Below are 13162 nucleotides of genomic sequence, written 5' to 3'. Positions count from 1 at the left end.
ACAGGCATTCAGAAAACAACTTGTATTTAAAGCTTTGAGACTGGTTTTGGTAACACTTAATAGCTGCGCTTACCTAACAGACGATCATAGCAGCTTATTCAATCATGGAAAATACAACTCCCTCACAGTACAATTAAAACACCCTCACTAGTAACATTGAGGCTCATATCACCCAGCATGAATCCTCGATAAGAAAAGGCTAGTAACCGTCATTTTAACTGTTGTCTGTTGCGCTTCAGTGCCCCAAGTGCCAACATTAAATACATTTATAAATAGCTAACTGGTAGGATGAACTTATAAAACAATGATGTTTTGGGGAGAATAAACGTCCACAAGTGGTAATTCTAGTTTGTGGCGTTGAGGAGGTACTGCATCTACTGCCCCCATGAGAATGAGTGATTCACTAGGATGCAAAGGTGCTCTCTGTTGAGGATGTGTGTGTGGGATGAGATGAGAGGGGTTGTGAGACGTTTAGGCAGTAGCCGTTGCAGACTACTGCTAAGACCCACTGATCTGATGTGGTTTCCTCCTAATGGGAGAGGAAATCTTGTAGTCTCCCGCAACAGTCGACGTGTGATCGGGTGTGACAGGGCAAGTTAGTGTTTAAAGGCAAAGGCCCATTTAATTTACTGCAGCTGCTTCTATCCCTAGCCTTGCTGTTACCCTGGTAGGCACCTCTGATATACACCTTTCCCTTTTGTTGGCAAAAGGACTGCTGCTGTCTCCTATGGAAGTGCAGCTGATCCAGAGAATTGGCTTTGGTTCCTCCTTTAGGCTATTGTTTTCGAACGGTGACCTTAACAGCTGATGTCTGATGGGTACACTAAGACCTTCAAATCTCAGTGTCCTCCTTTTTTTTATTTCAACCTGTGACCAGAAGTGGGGTCCCCCAATTAAATGGTAAATTCAACAGATGCAGCTGGACCCTGGTTTAAACCCCAGCTGTGTAGTCAGGTGTGACGTCTGTGAAGAAAGCTAGGGTTTGTGCCTTGAGAGGCTATGTCTCCAGCTATAAGGACACAGTGAATGTTGGCATTGGAAACTGGCTTGCCCTCCTCTCCTCACCCGACTCCTCTGGAAGATGGTTTTTAAGCTCCTGCATCCCCTCCCACTGGGACCTGTCATAATAGGAGAGGAGTCTGACCACGTTGGCAATACACCAATGGGTAACTGCCCCTATGCCCGCCTGCTTGCCCACATCATCTACCTACTTGCTTTACCTTGTCAAGCAGCAAGGTGATGCCTATAGTCTGAGCGGGGGCCCTTTTGCTGGCAGTAGGGACCAAATAAGATTTGTGGTTAACATGACCCTTGATGTAGGCAATGTCACTGGGTGCACGTTCATATTTCTTCCCTACCTTGGCAGTTACCACTCTCAACGTTATGGGCTCTTTAAGGGTCTGAGGGCATGTTTAAGCCCGATCTTGAACATAGGTAGAAACTGACAGTCTGCTCCCTCCTAGAGAGTGTCTCTAAAATTAAGACTTCTTCCTTGTGAAGAACATGCATGTCCACCTTATGAAAGGCCGTGGCCCATTGGATGATGTCCTGATAGACCGTGGTATTGTCCAGCTGGGATGCCCTGACAGTGTAGTGGTCCAGATGTGGGTCACCTGGTGGGGTCGATGATTCAGAGCCACTGGTGTGATTTGTGGGTACTGGCTCGATGTGCTGGACATTGGGATCTTTAAGATCAAAGAGGCTGCTGAGATCTGAAAAGGTGCATTGGAAGCAGTAAGGTGAGTCTAGGGGAGGCAGAGGTACTGGTGAGCGTGAGCATGGTAGAATGGAATGATAGAGTGATAGAGGTGCTGGTACAGCTGGAGAAGATGGTGGTAGAGTCAAAACATGAAGGGGAAGGCTAGTGCCCCGTGGCTATGTCTCTTCGTGCTGGTTCCAGAGAGACTTTGTCAGTATGTTTAACTTGAAAGAAAGCCTCCTCTTGTGAGGCAGAGTCCCTGTTGGCTTTGTCAGAAGTGGTTTTCCCGATAATGAGGTGACTGAAGAGGTGCTCCATCCTGGCATCAAATTCTTCATGGAAGTTCTGCAAGAAGGGATGCTCTGATTTCTCAGATTCAACTGTCAACAGAGATTTTAGCATCAACTGGGGCTTCGTTATGGGATTTTATGGTGCATTTGGCACTAGCAAGTGTGGGCAAGACTGGTCAGCACCCTTGGGCCTTGAAGAGCTCGATGGCTGGGAAGTGTAGATGCTCTTTAGTGGGTCCTTCTTCAGATTCAAAATCTTCTCATTGTGCACTGTGCCGACTGGAGCATGAAGGCGGCGGAGGCCTTGGAGGCTGCAGTCTTCTGTGCATGGGGCTCTTTGACAGACTGCAGCAGAAGCAGTGCTCTATCTCAGCATGATGCCTTCTGTGAGTCTAGGAATAAGTATCCATAGCATGTACGTATGGTACTGGATCGCTCGGTTTGACCTTGCTTCAGAGCAGCTGGAATTAGGTGCAAGCAGGATGCCCTCTCCATCCTCGTGTCCGAAGGCGCCACAGGCGGTGGACTATGACCTGTGGGGAGGTTGGAGGAGCCACCATTGTCTCCTTTGAGGGTGCCGAAAGGATCTTGTTCACAGAACTTATTGGGGGTCTCAGCAGATGAGTGGCAGGGCATCCCGGGGTGCATACAATGCCTCTCCCTTTGGTACCCTACAGTCTTCCTATACCAGAATGCAAGGCAGGACTTGCAGAAGGCATCATCGTGGTCCAGACAAAGGCACAAGATTAAGATGTCTTGACTGTCGGAACACAGCTCTTTCACAAGTTAACAAGGGCAGTTTTAGGAGGACGTATGTTCTATCACCCTTTTATGAACCACATTCTACAGCACCGAAGTTCGGTATGGAGGTGCCTGATCCTCAACAGCCACTGTCCCCTTTGTGCGGGGACTGGATTGCTGGATGTCTGTCTTTGGAGGGTGTCTGACAAAGATTGCGCTGGAAGTTGTTGAAAGCAGACTGGGTCTTCGTCCAGGTAAACTGTGTTGAATTACAACTGTATGGGCCTGAAAAACATGTCTCGAAACCCTGTTGGTAAACACCCGAACCCAATGGAGGTAAAAACAATAGAACAAGAAGTCGGTGCCCATTTGCATTGTCCACTAAGGGAGGAGTCACTGTATAAACTGTGACCTTAAAGACTTTTTTTTAAGAAAAACAACCTAATAATGTTCAAGCCCAAAACTAGATAGCAGTACTATGCAAAGCATGTGTATCTTAAGCCTCGCATGCTATGAACATTTTTATTTCCGCACTTTTGACAGACATGGAGTCAAGTGTTATTCATGGATGATGCCACACAGCTGTGCCCTTGGAGTGAAATTAAAACACACAGGGAAGAGAACAGTCCAAAGGGTGCAACAAAGGGCTTGAAGAACGCTGCAATGAGCCAGGTCACACCGAACCACTAGTTCAGGTTAAGTCCAAAGTTAACTGAACACAAAGGCCTTCTGCTGCATAGTATTGAAAACTCCAGCTGGGTTAGTCCCAAGGCACAGTAAAAAGGAGATTTGACTGCTACAAACTGATCTTTAAGTCCTGGTATTAGCCAAGATGTTTTCATTTTACTAAAATTATATGTATATTATACTTATGTCTGGGAGCCCTCTTCATTCACTAGGCTGTTACTGTGTCAGTCAAATTTCTTCCCACACGTACAGCCCACTTCAGTCACTGGCTAACTTTACTGTGAGTTATGGCATTTTGCCCTTTCAGAAGAAGAACATACACACACAAAGGAGTTCCCTTAAATGTCAGGGACTACTTGGCAGACTTTCTGCTTTTGTAAAAAGCAAAAAACAAAAAAACATATTTGCTTTCTGCAATTGTTTTTCATTTTAAGATAGATGAAGACACAGCAGCCCCGCTGACAGTACAGTTTTGTAAAGACCATGACAAAACAAAAAAACTGACAAAGCCAAAAGACTGGCACCGTCAGTCTGCTTTTGGCAGTGATAGGTGTTGCTCCTGTGGCAAATCCAGTACCACCTTGTAATGCTATCTCTCCTTATTTGACCACCGACTCCATTTTCACCACTGATTCCATTTTTGTGCTTAGCTTCAAGTACCATCACATTGGTGACACTGGGTTTTTTCACACAAGCTTGTTTTTCACTTAGAACTTGTTTGCGTTTTTTCTCACCAGCACCGGGTTACACTGTGCAGGAACATAACATGGGGGATGTGGAAAATAGACGTGATAAGAGAGTCTCCTCCTGGGAATGTTTTTATCAAGAAAACATACAACTCCTCTGTTTCCGGCATGCGCACAGAGGCAGGGCACGGTTCTCTGCGTTTTTTTTTTTTTTTTTTACACAGAACGAGTACAGCCAGAACTTAAAGTTCACAATCAAAGGGAGGAGGAGAGTGCCAGAATCTTCATCTTCAGTTTGTTTAAGGTATTTAAGGTGGGAAAACTTGGCACTGAAGTAGAAGGAGCTCGCCTGAACGTGGACGCATGGTTCAGGGTCCCATGTTGGGGAGACCTTTTGCCTCAGACGTCCAGGGTTCCTCGGCCTAATGTTGGCAAGGATGAAGAATTCAACCCCCATGCATATTAATTCCTAATTTGTAGCTTGACTGCACCTACATATAAATATATATATATGTATATATTCACCGCATATATTAATTGTATTATTGTTAATGTATTGCACATTTTCTGCCCGTCATTGTTTAACTGCTGTGAGTATTTTGGCAACTGCACGTGTTTACCTGCATTTAATTAAACCGCTCATGTTCATTTTCATGTACTTTTATTTGATATCTTGAACGTGCCTTAGTAAATTCTTTACTAAGACTAAGAGTGTTGCGTTCTTTGGCATTGTTTCTTCTTAGTTCAAAACAGAACAACACACACCTGCACACTGAATGTATAAAGGCAGAATGTCAAAAAAGAATTCAAAGGGGAAATAAACAGCAAAATATATCCATGCCTGTCACTTCAAACAGATTTATACTATGCTTTAGCAACTGTCAAATACTAAAAAGGTGGCATATTTATATTGCAAAAAACATCTGCAGTTGACCAAGCTCCACACTACTCGGCTATTTCCAGTTCTAACTGAAGAGTAGAGGTTGCTTTAACTAGAATTATGAAAGTACTCAATAACACAAGATTACTGGAAGTATTAGTGGAAACTCCAAACAATTAATCCACACGTAAATGACTAAACTCAGTAACACCAGCAAAGCTATCTTAATGCCTCTCAGAGGTTCCAAGGGCAGGCTAAGGGATGGGTGGTGTAACATTATGAAATGTTTAAGGCACACTCTCATCAGTAATGATAAAAAGACAGGAGACCGTCCCTTTACACACTGTCATATTTAAGTGAGGTCATGCTGTGACTTCAGTGAAGGTGATGTAGCAGAAACTTTACTGATGTCCATCATGTCACAGTTATCATCCATATGTGACAACCAATGCATTATATTAATCAAAGTACTAATAGTTTGACTGTAGCGTGATGCACTGAGAAGCCATTTTTAAATGTGCATTTGTTTAGACTAATGTTAGAGACATAGGTGGTACTGCTTAGACTAATGTTGGAGATGTAAGTGGCATTGAAGTTTAATTAAATGTTTGAAGGATTTAACTGACGTTATGTTGTACTTTGGGCTCTAAACTAATAGTCTGCACTGAAATGCTACTGTATTTCTAATGATTAATGTTTTTAATGTGTGCAAAAGTAGAGAAATGCAGTCCTACGTTATAGTGACAAATGTATTAACAGTCAAGTTGTTTAAAGTTAATGTAACGTGAATGCTAATGAAGAATTACTAATATCTAATTTATAGTTTGCATATTAAAATGTGTTTTATTAGAACACATTAATGTGCTGTATTAACTCAATTTCATTAGCCTAAGTGGGGCATGCTAGACCCTGTATTTTGTGAAAGTGCAGAAAAAAATCAAGTCATTTTGTTGATGTGAACTTTCCTTTCAGACTTTATTCCTATGAGAAGACTATGTCTATTGTTTTACACAGAGTTGTAGGCATTCACCCTTGGATATGGAACATCCTGGGCTGAGGCTAGCAATTTAAACATTTGTTTCAATCTTGTGTGGAGTAACAAGGTTGGACGCTGTTCTCATGACAGACTTGGGAAAACCTGAGAATTCTTCCACTTGAAGTCGTAGGATAGATTTCTATTGGGTGATTCCCCTTCAACGTCAAATGAACTGTTTCCCTGAGAAATCAGATGTCCCCACATGTTTTCCTCTGATTGGGGATTGCAGGGTTTTTCCTGTGTCCAGCTAAATTGAACTTTGATGAATTGAACTGCCTTAACCCCTCGGGTGCCCGGGACGAGGTGGTCACGTCGCTGCAGTGGCACTCAGGTGACAGGGACGTAACCACCTCAACCTGGTATGGGCCCTCGAGGGCTTCGCACCCCCCTCCCATGGGCATGAGGGAAGGGGAATTGCTTCCCCTTTCACCCTGCCCCCCTAGGGATGTCTGATGATTGCACGCTGACCTCATCCGAGGCCGCCCCCACTGCGCTGGAAGCCGGATTGAAAAGAGAAATGCAAAGCATTTCTCTTTCGATCACGGGCTGGGGGCGGAAGAGGCATCAAAGGAAAGCAAAGCCTACTAGATACCAGGGAATTAAAACTAAAAAAATAAATAGTGGGGTGTTGGCTACCAACCAGTATGGGCATCGTTATGCCCCCAGCCCAACTGAAGGACGTAACAGTCCTTCAGCTCTCCCCCCGCACACTAATCTTACCCCAGCGGCAAGCAAGAAGACATATGATTATTTTGGGTTTTGGTTTTACATTTAGGCCATGACAGCTTGTCGAACTCTCAAAATCGTCCCACTTGGAATGGTGAGGGCCGCACTTTTTGAACTTTGGGATGCTGTCATGTAGAAAAATCTACGAGACCTAGACACATCTGAAAACTAAACATCTGGGTGAGTCCAGGGTGGTGCGCTTCACATGCACCCCGCACCATGTTCTTGCCCACAATGCACTCTAAACCTCCAACTTTGCTTGTAATCACACATTTTTTCGACATTTTTTTTTATGGAACCTTCCGGAATCTCCAGGAATCCACAAAATTCCTACCACCCAGCATTGTCGCATCTATACCGATAAAAATTCAGTCCCACTTATCAACCTATCCCCCTCCAATTCAAAATGTTTTTGGCTCTTCCCTGTCACAGGCACTTGGCCCACCTACACAAGTGAGGTATCATTTTTATCGGGCAACTGAGGGGAAGATTGGGTGGTAGGAAATTTGTGCCAGTTCGGTGATCCCACACACAAATGTGGGAAAATTTTGATTTTTTGTTTTTAGCTAAACTTGCGGTTTGCCGAGGATTCTGGGTAAGACAACACTGGGGGATCCAGGCAAGTCACATCCCTGTGGACTCCTTCGGGGTGTCTAGTTTTCAGAAATGTCTGGGTTTGGTAGGTTTGCCTAGATGGCTGCTGAGCCCAGGACCAAAAATGCAGGTGCCAACCCCACCCTCTCCACTCCCCCCCCACAAAAACAGGTAGTTTTGTATTTGATAATTTTGATGTGTCCAAGTAGTGTTTTGGGCCATTTCCTTTCCCAGGCACCAGGCCTACCCACAAAAGTGAGGTACCATTTTTATCGGGAGACTTGGCGGAATGCTGGGTGGAAGGAAATTTGTGGCTCCTCTCAGATTCCAGAACTTTTTGTCACAGAAATGTGAGGAAAAACTTTTTTTTGTTGCCAAATTTTGAGGTTTTCAAAGGATTCTGGGTAACAGAACCTGGTGAGAGCCCCACAAGTCCCCTAATTCTAAATTTCCCTAGGTGTCTAGTTTTAAAAAAATATATAGGTTTGCTAGGTTTCCCTAGGTGCCGGCTGAGCTAGAGGCCAAAATCCACAGCTAGGCACGTTGCAAAAAACAGGTCAATTTTCTTTGGGAAAATGTGATGTGTCCATGTTGTGTTTTGAGGCATTTCCTGTCGCAGGCACTGGGCCTACCCACACAAGTGAGGTACCATTTTTATTGGGAGACTTGGGGGAATGCTGGGTATAAGGAAATTTGTGGCTCCTCTCAGATTCCAGAACTTTCTATCACCGAAATGTGAGGAAAAAGTGGGGTTTTAGGCCAAATTTTGAGGTTTGCAAAGGATTCTGGGTAACAGAACCTGGTGAGAGCCACAGAAGTCACCCAATCGTGGATTCCCCTAGGTGTCTAGTTTTCCAAAAAGCACAGGTTTGGTAGGTTTCCCTAGGTGCCAGCTGAGCTAAAGGCCAAAATCCACAGCTAGGCATTTGTAAAAAAACATGACAGATTTCAATGTAAAAATGTGATGTGTCCATGTTGCGTTTCCTGTCGTGGGCATTAGGCCTACCCACACAAGTGAGGTACCACTTTTATTGGGAGACTTGGGGGAACACAGAATAGAAGAATTAGGCCTGCCCATGCAAGTGAGGTTCCATTTTTATTGGGAGACTTGGGGAACACAGAATAGAAGAACAGGTGTTATTGCCCCTTGTCTTTCTCTACATTTTTTCCTTCCAAATGTAAGACAGTGTGTAAAAAAGACGACTATTTGAGAAATGCCCTGTAATTCACATGCAAGTATGGGGACCCCGGAAATCAGAGATGTGCAAATAACTACTACTTGTCAACACCTTAATTTGTGCTCATTTCGCAAATATAAATGTTTCCTTGATACCTATTTTTCACTCTTTATATTTCACCAAATGAATTGCTGTATACCCAGTATACATTAAAAACATTTTGCTAGGTGCAGCTCCTTTATTGGCTTGTGGTGCCTAGGGTTCTTGATAAGCCTACAAGCACCATATATCCCCGCAACCAGAAGAGTCCAGCAGAAATAACGGTATATTGCTTTTTAAAAAATGACATTGAAGGAAAAAGTTAGAGTAAAACGTGGAAAGAAATGGCTGTATTTTTCACCTCAATTTCAATTTTTCTTTTATTTCTGTTATTATTTTCTGTAGGAAAACCTTGTAGGATCTACTCAAATTACCCCTTGCTGAGTTCAGAATTTTGTCTAGTTTTCAGAAATGTTTAGCTGCCTGGGATCCAGCATTGGTTTCACAACCATTTCTGTCACTAACTGGAATGAGGCTGAAAGCATAAAAAAATAGTAAAAACTGGGTATGTCCCAGTAAACTGCCAAACTTCTGTTGAAAAATGTGGTTTTGTGATTCAAGTCTGCCTGTGCCTGAAAGCTGGGAACATGGTGATTTTAGCACCGCAAACCCTTTGTTGATGCCATTTTCAGGGGAAAAAACACAAGCCTTCTTCTGCAGCTTTTTTTTTTAAAGGAAATGTTCGCTGTATTTTGGCTAATTTCTTGGTCTCCTCCAAGGGAACCCGCAAACTCTGGGTACCTCTAGAATCCCTAGAATGTTGGAAAAAAGGACACAAATTTGGCGTGGGTAGCTTATGTGGAAAAAAAAAGTTATGCTGGACTAAGCGCGAACTGCCCCAAATAGCCAAAAAGAGGCCTGGCAACTGAGGGCGAAAAGGCCTGGCAGCAAAGGGGTTAATGCTTATTAAAACTGAGACATTTGTTTACAGTACATCAAATTATCTTGTTGATGTTTTGCATTGTTTTTGTAGACTACCTGGTTCTCTTAATGCTATTTCGCCTAAACTTGTTTTATTGCCTTGGGCAATCCTTAGTGATTCTGTATCTTTATAACTTTATCTTGCACATGCCTACATGACTCTGAGCTTAAGTTTGTAATAAACCCTCTAATTTTTGTTTTGACTGGAGATTTCCTTGTATGGCCCAATTGGTCATACTGTGTAAATTAGTTGGTTTGCATTGCAATTTTGTTGTATGGTTTTACCACAACCTGTGCAGGTTACAAAGATCTGTTGAACTAGTTGACTATTGATTTGTGCAAAGCAAAGGAAATGCTGAAAGTAATTTATTTCACGTTTTGCTACTTAAGCAGGTATTGCACAGACTGAATAAAGGGCACTGGTTGGAACCCTGGACCCCCTCACAGTATATACCGTTTGTGCATTAGTGCCTCTGCAACATACTCATTGCAAGAAAGCAACAGAGCACTGAACATTGGCAGGAGACTATAGAAATAATTCACCAATGTATATCAAGAGGCAAAGTGGCTGTGGGTAGATATATCTACCGTTTGAAGGTGCAATCTTAGTACAGGGATGCCCAATGTAAAGCAGGATCGCTGCTTCTACAGGTGGGAAAGCAGTTGCCTAGGTTGCCGTCAGCTGGTTGAAGTCAAACACATGTAACATGGCCCATGTTGTAGGTGAGGACAGGCAAATGTAAATAAAACAATTCTATCAACCTATCTGTCTGTCTATCTCTCTATCGTATAAACGAAAAAGATTAAACAGGAGACCATATTATGCCAAATGTTTTCCGTGGAGGACGGAAATATATTTTCTTTCCAAAGTCTTTAAAAAAACACTTGGAATAAAAGAGCAAAAAAATTAATCATTTTTGCGAATAAGTTCTAACAAATAAATAAAAACGAAATCACAACAAAATGTCTTCGCTGCTTTCGAAATTACAACTAAAAGAATTTCAAACCAAATAAAGGCAGAGCCAATGTGTGCAATATCACACAAACATATGCAAGTAGCTGCTCCTGGCTCTTCCAAAACCGTGGCCATTTTTTCTCTGTGAAAGGTGCTAACCCCTAACCACGTGTCGATCGCCAAACATTCACCCAGGATCTTCGTTTTCCGCCGCCCCCTCTACCCTCCACAATGTCTGCGCAAGAGGGGGGCGAACCAACAGATTAATAGGGGTGGTCGAACCAGACTCAAGCCAAGAGACTGGCTTGGCTTTAGGAGCCCGTGCACGAGCCTAGAGCTGAAACAAATTTCATGTAAACCATGCAAGAAACATCTGGTAAAAAGACCACAAAGTCTCTTTTCTTTAAAAAAAAATGTATTACAATAAAGTATTTTCAAAACCAAAAAGGTTTCTCGTTAACATGCGTTTAAATATAGTATTTAACATGCGGAAGCGTTTTTTCTTTTTACATCAGATTACATCACTGCTTTGGGAGATATTTATGAAGAGTGATAAGTAAAAAAGGAAATCTCTGAACAAGTATTTGCCTCGGTCACACAATTTGGACAAACGGGGATACTGGGATTTATGTTTCACGCCGTGCAATTCAGCCACTAAATGGACATTCTATCACTCTTGCCCTTTTTATTGCAACAAAGTTGCTGCTTTCTTTTTAATTCCACTTTAAACCCTAATAGACCACAAGCAACTCCGTGCCCCTTGGTCTCACTCTTGAAAGTTCCTGCTTTCTACGTGTGTCACGTTTTACCCAGCTTTCGGTAATTCCTTCTTTCCCCTTGTGGGCTTTTCGCAGCCTTGCTTTCGGTCAATGCCCGATAAGAAGGGAAAAAACGAAGTGCTAGAGCCTAAAAATGTGTCCGGCGGGTACAACTGCAACCACCATCTCAAATTAGGCATTGTCTGCTCCAAGGAGCTCCCCCACGGGATGTCGGGGGCGCGAGATGGATGCCGGACACTTTCTTGGTTAGTTACGGTGGTCGTTCATGCGCTTACCTCCCCCCAGCCCTTCGCAGAGGTCACTCTTCGGAGCGCCAAGTTAATCGATCCTCCTCCGTTCCCATTCTGCGTGGACAGGCTGCCGGAGAGGATGGCGGTGTCTGAAGCTGTCAAGGGTGCCTGTGGAGAAAGAAGCAAGGTTACTGATTACACACGGGCACACTCAGGGACGCTGGACAGGGGAGGGCCAGGGTACAAAGGATTGCGTAGAATTCACAACAGGCAGGTCGGGATGGGGCACAATAAAACAGAAATCAGGTATGAAACCTGACCAACTCAGCTCTGAAAGCATACATTTCAGTGCAATTGGCCCACACTAAAGGTATCGAAAAAGTCCCAGGATGCTTGTTTCCGGTCCAGTGAGGACCTGGCTTGGCAGTTCGGGCTGGACTGTTCCCATGAGGAACAGGGTCAAGACTTTTTTGCATATGGCTGGGTCCAAACTGGGGTGGCATGGTGAGCAAAAGAACGATGGATTAAACTCAGATCTGTGACTGGGGATGAGTGTTTGACAATGTTCAGCATTCCGTCCATCACTTGTTGTTTTTGCGGTATCGAAAAACAACCTGAAAAACCTGACTAGGTGACCAGATTTTCACAACAAAAAAACAGAACCGCCAATGACAGAGAAATAGGACTAAATGTAAACAGTGCAGTGACAAGTCCAACATTTAGTTCTATTTCTATGTCAATTGCTTTTCTGATATACACACACAAACACAGAAAACATGTGTATACATACACTGAAAAAACATACTTAAGTATAACTCAAACATAAACGGGTAAAGGGCCAAGTTCTGTGCCTTCGGTGTGCCTACAGGAGTGTGGGGAGATGCCGAGGCCAGGCATAATTAGCAGATTAAAAGGAGTAGCTGCTGATGTAAAAGATGAACTAGTCCTGAGTGGTGGAAGTGATGCAGAGAAATGTGGGACTGAGTGTTAAGTAGGATGGAGAAGAGTTGAGAATATCTCAAAGGCGGTTTACAGGTTGGGGAGCTGTAGAATGGACAATAAACAGGTATAATTGGCAAAAGTGATGCAATTAGAGACATTAGAAGATGGAGAAAGAAGTCTGAGTACAGAGAATAGGACAGAAACAGGACTTTTGGGTATTAGCCAAATACTGGAGGTCAGCTGTTGTTTTTAAAAGAGAGATGATACCACATAATGTGGACAGATGCCAATGATTATAAATATGAGAGAAAGGAAAGACTGTAAGAGAGGAATGATTATATGTAGGCAATTGGATAGGAACGGGTTGGGTGATTAAGATAAGGGATTAAAATGTGGATGTGGCAGTGGGCCTGTCAGTGGTGTGAAGCAAAACAGGACGGGGTAGGATGAAGGTATGTCTTATGTTTTGAGTTCTCAGATGGAAGTAACTATTTACTAATATCGTCATCCATTATGTTAGAATAAGAATTAGATTAATGGCGGGATATAGTAATTCAAGCTTTGCTCTGATTTATCTTCTAGATGAACAACTCAAAGGTGGTGAGGGCCAGGAGCTCTTAACCTGCATGGAAAAGGTGGTCCAAGTGGCATCTCAAAGGAAAATAAAGGAGTGCCTTAGAAATGTATCTCTTATGCCAATGTATCCCTTATGCACTGCT

The 13162-nt window shown here is 43.3% G+C and overlaps 1 protein-coding gene across 1 annotated transcript in view; it reads right to left on the bottom strand.

Moving 5' to 3' along the window:
• DNAJC11 (DnaJ heat shock protein family (Hsp40) member C11) overlaps positions 1-13162 on the bottom strand; it is a 595273-nt gene that overhangs the window by 175573 nt on the left and 406538 nt on the right. Inside the window, exon 6 of the mRNA XM_069240219.1 lies at positions 11547-11669. Coding sequence (XP_069096320.1) covers positions 11547-11669 — 123 coding nt within the window. The remainder of the gene's footprint in view (positions 1-11546; positions 11670-13162) is intronic.

This window comes from Pleurodeles waltl, chromosome 6 (assembly GCF_031143425.1).
Source record: "Pleurodeles waltl isolate 20211129_DDA chromosome 6, aPleWal1.hap1.20221129, whole genome shotgun sequence".
NCBI classification, from domain to species: Eukaryota; Metazoa; Chordata; class Amphibia; order Caudata; family Salamandridae; genus Pleurodeles; species Pleurodeles waltl.
The sequence above is the reverse complement of the archived record's forward strand: the minus strand, read 5'-3'. Positions and strand labels throughout refer to the sequence as shown.